This window comes from Octodon degus, unplaced genomic scaffold, assembly GCF_000260255.1.
Source record: "Octodon degus isolate 3935 unplaced genomic scaffold, OctDeg1.0 scaffold00022, whole genome shotgun sequence".
Classification (NCBI taxonomy): Eukaryota; Metazoa; Chordata; class Mammalia; order Rodentia; family Octodontidae; genus Octodon; species Octodon degus.
This window is the reverse complement of record NW_004524598.1, coordinates 9,085,774-9,093,661: the sequence shown is the minus strand read 5'-3', so window position 1 is coordinate 9,093,661 and position 7,888 is coordinate 9,085,774. Positions and strand designations below refer to the sequence as shown.

The 7,888-nt window shown below is 43.0% G+C and overlaps 2 protein-coding genes across 4 annotated transcripts in view; both read right to left on the bottom strand.

Moving 5' to 3' along the window:
* Positions 1 to 1,293, bottom strand: part of LOC111815841 (NADH dehydrogenase [ubiquinone] 1 alpha subcomplex subunit 1-like) — a 2,317-nt gene extending 1,024 nt beyond the window's left edge. The window contains exon 1 of the mRNA XM_023711908.1: positions 1,248 to 1,293. Coding sequence (XP_023567676.1) covers positions 1,248 to 1,293 — 46 coding nt within the window. The remainder of the gene's footprint in view (positions 1 to 1,247) is intronic.
* Positions 1 to 6,603, bottom strand: part of LOC101583468 (gamma-aminobutyric acid receptor subunit rho-1) — a 50,035-nt gene extending 43,432 nt beyond the window's left edge. For 2 of the 3 annotated variants that reach the window (XM_004628211.3, XM_004628212.3), the window contains exon 1: positions 6,015 to 6,603. In XM_004628211.3, the coding sequence (XP_004628268.1) occupies positions 6,015 to 6,136 (122 nt within the window). In that variant the 5' untranslated portion in view covers positions 6,137 to 6,603. The remainder of the gene's footprint in view (positions 1 to 6,014) is intronic. The other variant, XM_004628210.3, reaches the window with a different exon arrangement.
* Positions 6,604 to 7,888: the final 1,285 nt, after the last annotated feature.

The following is a 7,888-nucleotide window of genomic DNA, read 5'->3' as shown; positions in this document are numbered from 1 at the left end:
ACACTGTTGTTATTTGCTGCTGACATGATCTTGTATATAAAAAGCTCTAAGCTCCAGCCTCAAACTGTTAAAACTAATAAATTAATACAGTACAGTTGCAGGATACAAATCAACACAGAAAAATCAGTTTCCATGCAGCAACAATGAAATTGTAAAAGTCTACTTTATAATAACCACATAAATAAAAACACTTAAGAATAAATGTAACCCAAAAGGTGAAAATCTGTATGGTCAAAACTACAAAAACAGATGAAAGAAATGAAAGAAGGCACATAAGTAGAAAGATGTACCTTTTTTTATGGTTGGAATAATTCATACTGTGAAAACATCCTTTCTACCCATCTCTTTATGGAGAGTCAATGCAATCTCTAACAAAATTCTAATAACATCTTTCACAGAAACAAATAAACAAAAGAAAACCTCAAATGTGTACCAAATCCCAAAAGATCTCAAAGAGCCAAAACAAAATTCTAGCTCAAAAACAAACAAACAAAAAACACCAAAGCTGGAGGCATCACACTACTTGATTTCAAACTATATTGTGAAGCTATAATCAAAACAGCATAAATAGACCACTTCCATTTAATTAGGCAGAAACCTCCATATTTAACTGATGACAGATAGATGTAGAGTAGGTTGAAATCTGTCCCGACTCCCCTGTAACCACCATTGCTTTCCTCTTCCACATCATATGATTCTTTTTCAGGGTTGGATTACAGGGTTTTAAAAAAGAGGCAGAACCCTGACCGGGGCAGCTGACCTAAACTTTGGCCTCCCAGAACCCATCCATTTTAGAGGCTTTCTAATGCTTGGAGAGCAAAAGATATTCAGTCATTGTTTCTACCTCCCACATTTGGGCTGTTAGAAACTCAGCTCTAACATACTTTTGCTCTTAGTTCAGGAGCTCAGTTTCTCCTTAAAACAAATAGGAAGACAGGAGGTTTCACATCCCACAAGGCCATTAGTCCTTTTGGGCAGGTAAGCATGGTGAAAAAGACCCTGCCCCAGTGCCTGATGGGAGCTTACGCTTCAATTGGATTAACTTTTCGGGCAGTGGTACCCCATATTATTCTAGGACCCCCCTTCTTCTCTGGATCTGCCCTTGCTCCCTCCAATCCCTAAATCCCCCTCAGCTAGAATAGTAGAGATGAGTACGCAAAAGCTCAGCCAGCTCTGAATATACAGCTCTTGCCAAAATAAGCATTCACCCCTTCTGTCAATATTTTCCCTCCCAGTCTAGGATGCACCCCCCTCCTCAGAACTTCTTGGGCCCCGTTCTGGCCTCACAGCCATCTTGGCCTTAGTTTGGTGAGCCAAACTGGATTTTGATGGCAGTAGGCTCAAATAGGGAAGGGACAGAAGAAAGCACATATGGTAAAGAAGTCCATGCCTCTGATCCTACAGTTTGCTAACCCACTCAGGTGCCCAGTAGTTCCTTCCTGTCACCCCTGTCCAAGGTGGTACCTAGGCCATACCTCTCACAAACCTCTAACCTAGGTCTTGTCACTAACAATGTGGTTCCATGGCCTACGTAGCATGAGCTGCTGGGGATTCTGGCCTGGTCCCCTGTGCACCTCCATGCTTTGTCCTCAACCCAGGAGCAACCTCTTCCTCCTCCTCTTCACCTCATGTATGCTCTTTTTTTCTACCAGTATTAAATATTCTAGTGATATCTAAAAATAAAAATTAACAGCAATCAGCTATTCTTGTTTTGAAAATCTGTAACATACATATTGTTGTATGTTACCCTGTTTCTGTCTTTGCATCTTCTATTTGTTTTTGCTTTTGTTTACACTTCAAAATAAAATAAATTATAAAAATTAACAGCATAGTACAGGTGTAAAAATAAACACATCAATCAATGACTAAGAATAGAGCCTAAAAACGAATCCATGAATTTATAGTCAACAAACTTGCCAAGAACACATAATGAAAAAACAACACCACATTTATGGCTGGTTGGTTGGTTGGTTGGTTGGTTGGTTGGTTTGACACAGGGTCTTATTATGTAGTGCAGGTTGGCCTGGAACTCACTTATGTAGCCTAGCCTGGCCTCAACTTCATGGCAATCTTCCTGCCTCAGCCTCCCAAATGCTGAGGTTATAGACATGTGCTACCACACCTGGCTTGCCATCCTCTTAATAAAGGGGTTGGGAAAACTAAAGATTTATATACAAAAGAATGAAATTAGACCTTTTTCTCACACCATGTATAGGGATCAATTCAGGCCAACCATAGTGGCACTTGCCTGTAATCCCAGAACCTGGGAAGATGAGGCAGGAGGATCGCCATGAGTTTAAGGCCAGTCTGAAGTACATAGCAAGATCTTGTTTCAAAACAACAAAACAAAACAAAACAAAAAAAGGAATCAATTCTAAATGGAATAAAGACTTAGATGTAAGACTCAAGGCTATGAAACTACCAGCAGCTGGATGTGGTGAAGCGTGCCTGGAACATCAGCCCTTGGGAGGCTGAGGCCAGAGCGTTGCCATGCGTTCCATGCCAACCTGGGCTACATAACAAGACCCTGCCTAAAGCAAACAATCAGGGAAGCGCTTGTTCCACTGAGCCATCTCCCCAAGGTTTGGTTTTTCGTGGAACCAGGGGTTGAACTCAGGCCCTTGAGCTTGTCAGGGGTCGGGGAGATAGCTCAGTAGAATAAGCGCTTGCCTGGCAAGCACGAGGGCCTGAGTTCAATCCCCGGTTCCGCCAAAAAAATAAAAAATAAATAAATAAATAAATAAACGGAAAACTATATGGCAGTGATTTAAGCAATAATATTTTTAGATTTGACCCTAAAAACTCAGGCAACAAAAGCAAAATAGACAAATGGGATTCCATCAAACTAAGAAGGTTCTACACAGCCAAGAAAACAACAGAATTAAAATAGCTATCCAAAATATACAAGGAAGTCAACTCAATGGCAGGGGGAAAAAAAAAATCCTCAGATAGTTTTTCATTTTTCTTTCTTTCCCTCCCCCAGGTTTTTCAAAGAGCAGACCAGAGACTGACATGGCGGCACACCGTGTGATCGCAGCTACTTAGGAAGCTGTGGCAGGAAGTCTGCAAGTTTGAGCTCAGCCCAGGAAACTTAGAAAAATCCTTTCTCAAATAAATAAATAAATAAATAAATAAATAAATAAATAAATAAAATTGAATAGACTGGGAATGTAGTTCAACTGGAGAGCACTGGGTGTGTGAGACCCTGAGTTACACTCTCAGTTCTGGGGACAGGGAGGCTGGTTCAGCCTGAGCACCTGTAGTTTGAGCTCTCTGGGAGTTGGGGTGGAAGGATTGCTTGTGCCCAGGGGTTGGAGACAGCCTGGGCAACATAGTGACATCTTATGCCCCAAAATTATTTCAAAAGGCCAGAGAATGCTAATTTTTTTTTAAAAAGACATACAAATCACCAACTGATAAGTGAAAAAATGCTCAATATTACTAATCATTTGAGATACAATTTTAAACCATAGTGAGATATTTCTGCACTCCTGTCCTAATGGCTGTCATCGAAAAGACAGATGATGAGGGCTGGAGAAGATGCGTGGAAAAGGTGCATAGTACAGTTGTCCTATCAAACTGTTTGGATGGTCTTTGCAAATTAAAAAAAAAAAGTATTGACCTTCTTCAAAAAATAAAAACTAGAACTACCATTTAACCCAGCAAGCTTACTAGCGAGTGTATAGCTGGAGGATTTGAATTCATTGCTTGAAGAGCAGTCTGCATTCTGGGCTAACCACAGCTCTGTTTGCTAAGGCCAGTGGAAGGGCTCTACTTAAATTCCATCATGGGATGAACAGATAAGGAGGGCACAATACGTGCATGCCTTGGGATGCCACCCTTTGAAAGAAGGGGACTCTACTACTTGTGACAGCGTGGATGACCTGGAAGACATTATGCTAAGTTCAGTGAGGCAGGTACAGAGACACAAATACCTTAGCCTCTCAGTCTCCTTCCTAGGCAGAACTCTAACCCCACACCAATGGCCTGTTTTTAAATGCCGATAAGAAGTCTCCTCAGGGTATCTGACCAAGTGCTTAAATTTAAGGTCCAGAAACAGATCTATTCAAATACCACATGGTCTCACTTTTTCCTGTGGGATTCTGAAACAACTGAACACAAAGAAGCAGGGTTGAGGCTAGTTACTGGAGGTGGGGCCGGAGGAAGAAGCTAGCCAAAAGGTACAAAATTCCAGCTGGACAAAAGGAATGCAGGTTTTGAGATATACTGCACAGCGTGGTGACTAGAGCTAAGAATTTGTATTTTAAAACTAAAAAAAATCTTCTCACCACAAGAAAATGGGATTTGAGGTGGTGGTTATGTTTTTTGACTTTTTTTGTGGTTCTGTGGGTTTAAACTCAGGGCCTTCATACTGAGCTACATCTCCAGCCATTTTTTTATTTTTTACTTTGAGCCAGGGTCTTGCTAAATCGCTAAGATGTCCAGGCTGGTCTTGAACTTGAGATTCTTCGGCCTCAGCCCCTCAGAGCACTGGGATCAGTGGTCTAAAGCACCTATTTAAAACAAGCTTAGCAAAGCACAGGGACCGCGGTTCAATCCCCCAGTACCACATGCCAGCCAGCACCCGCCCCCTGGTCGGCTGAGCTGAGCTGGCCACCACACACACACACACACACATGCATAAATAAAAAAATTAAAAATGGGAAAATGGAAATTTAAAAAATAAGTTAAAAGTCATTTCTGAAACAAAGGCCATTTTCTTTCTCTGGGATTTTCTAATCACTGGCATTTGCTAATAGGTTACCACTCTGACTCTGGCTTAGAAGAGAGGCTGAGAAGATTTTCTGTGCCAACCGACAGAGTTCACTCCTGTTGCCTTCAGTTCCTATGAACACATTTGATTCAAATAATTTCTACGGCTGCACAACTCCACTAACTGTGCTGTTTGCCCAAGCACCTGTTCAACTTTGGACACGAGTTCCTTTTCAGTGCCCAGACGTCACTGTGACCACTGGGTAGTCAGGTCCTCATTCTCTAATACTGTAAGAGCAGTTCAACAAAGGTCTGTGAGTTTCAGCTCACTGTGTAGGAGCCCGTATGTGAGGGCCTCTCTCAAACCCCAGGGAGGAGGACGCCGAGGAGCGAGACACACAGCCCTTCTGCTGCCCAAACTTCCCAAACCTGGATCCCTTTTCATATTAACTGATACTTCTGACCCTTCATATTTATATCCAGGTATAGAGAAAACTAAAGTTGGATTTGGAGTTAAGGCTGATGCTGAAAAACCAGATCCCCTCTATTTCCTCCTCAGCAAAGATGCCTTAGAGATAAGCCATCAGGCTGTCCCCGGTGCCCTATCTTATTGTCCAGCGCCATGCAAGCAGGTGTGCAGCACACACAGTCGCCAGTGCTGCCATCAGAGCTGCCCAGGTGAGGGTTTGCTGTAGGGGCAGGTGGGGGATCGCTGCCGTCTAAGCCCCATCTGGGCAGGCTGGTACGGACCAGGCGGCACGTACAGCACCAGCAGCCCCAGTCCTAGCCCCTCCCAAATTACAGGTAGGGAACAATCTAATAATCAGTAGAGCCACACAGCTTGGAAAAAAAAATCCCCAGCTTTTTTTAAGATTAAAAAGGAACACACACGCATATCTCACAAACAATTAAAAATAACAATCATTCTCACAGATTGAAAGGTTCTCATTAATGATTCGAGAACACACAGATTTGTTCTACCCATAGGATGCAAACATCACTGCCCTTGATTTTTTAAAAAAAATGTGTATAACCTTTCATTCAGAATCTGTCTTTCACCCAGGACAGATAATAAAGAATTTAAGAGTACATGATGATAATAGCTAACATTGCTTCATTAGATATAGCGCATAATTCTAACTCCCTAAAAGAGAAAAGAAGAGAACAAATGGAAAAGGAGGATAAAAGGCATCCGCACAAACCAGGGCAGCTGGAAATGATGTTTGGCTTCCAGAATGATGCCGAAAGCCCGCGCCACCCATCCTCTTTCCTAGGTGCCCTGTCCCCCAACGCGCACTCACCTGCCTTTCTTAGACATGTCGTGTACTTCTCTTCCTGGCCAGTGCACTCTGCTCTCGGTGGCCAAAACCCATCCCCACCACAATAGGAAGATGCCAAATTTCATACTGTGGACTGCCAACATGGGCTTCCAAATCCAAATCCAAACAGTTCTCTCCCGAAACGGTGAAAAGCAGACGGATGTTCTTTTTCTTTCTTAAGACATTATTGGTCTGTTCATTACTAGGAGGATGTTTACTCATGCAAAAAAAATCAACCAGCAGTACGTAATCTGGTGAGCAGGAGAAAGCAATTTCCACTAAACCTATAAATCCTCCTACGTCAGATGTCATGGATTTTCTGAACAGAGGTTGAATTTCTGTGTCCCTGAGAACAATTATCTTGGCTGGTCTAAATTAGTTAATCAGCAAGATGTGATAAATATGTTGACAAAGATCTGTATTTTTTTTTTTTCCTTTTTGGCCTATTGAATAAAAGGAAGTAAAAATGGCTCAAAGTAATTTCCAGAATTTAAAAGGCCCAAGGTGCTGAACTACTTGGCTGTCACGTTAATGAGCTCCTCCCCAGATCTATTTTAAGCTGCCAGCCTTTTCTATTTGCAGGGCTGAGGGCTGGATTTGGACAGCTCCCCGCCCCCACACCGAACTGGGGCAGAATCCCTACATTTTCAAGGTCCTATTGGTACCTGGCAGGCCATCGATATAGAGACAGAGAGAGCAAGTAGAGGCTTAAACAAACAAACGATTTGTTCTGCACAAAAAGAACTAAATTCCCTTGTCACTTGCCTTATTCCTATGAACTTCGCTGAAAAATACTGCTAATAATTGAACTATAAACATCAAGTCTGTTACATATCAATGGTTTTTCCTTCCCTTTGGTACTTGCTGATAGACTGCAATAATCTATTTATAACCTCAAGTTTGTGTCTTCTTCAAAAGATGGTCTCGGGCTGGGGAGATAGCTCAGCAGTCTAAGCACCCTGGCTGGCAAGGACAAGGATCCGGGTTTGGTCCCTGGTACCATATGCCGTGCTGGCTCCGCACCCAGCCAGCCAGCGAAACTGGGCGTGGTGGTACATGCCTGTAATCCCAGCACTGGGAGGCTGAAACAGGAGGATCACTATGAGTCTGAGCTACGTAGTGAGACCTTGTGCTAAATAAATAAAAGATCTTTTATTAAAGTTTAAAAAAAAAAACTTTCACAACCTCAGCTTTCCAAACTGTGAGCTGCTCAGAGTTCAACTGACATGGCTTTGATAACATCCAAGCTATATGGGTGGACCAAGTAAGGATTCCTAGAACTCTGGAGATGAGCAGCAGACAGATCTACAACTAATCCAGGATCCCACAGAAGAACTGAGCGCTGCTATGGCTGGGATGTGGTTGAACGCGTCTCCCACGGGTCCGTGTGCTGGATTCTTGGTGCCCAGAGTGGCAATGTTGATAGAACCTTTAAGAGCAGGGTCTGGCAAAAGGTCATTAGGCCATGTGCAGGGGCTACCTTCAGAATGGTTTGAGGTAAGTATCACGGGACACTTCTGGTTCCCAAGGAGTGAGTCGTTATAACAAACGAAGCCTGGCCGCCGAATCTCTCCTGTCCTCCGTCTAATGGTGAAGCTGTTCATCTCTTGTCTGTTTCTACCATGTTGCTACATGGCTGGAAGGCCCTCCCCAGAGGCTGAAATGACGGGTCCTCCTGACCTTGGACACTCAGCTTCCAAAGCAGTGAACAAAATAAGGCTTTTAAAAAAAGTACATTATTCAGATTTTTTGAGGCCAGATAACTCAGTGGATTAAAGTGCCTGCTTAGGGGCTAGTGAGATGGCTCAGTGGTCTAAAGCACCTACTTAGAACAAGCTTAGCAAAGCACAGGGACC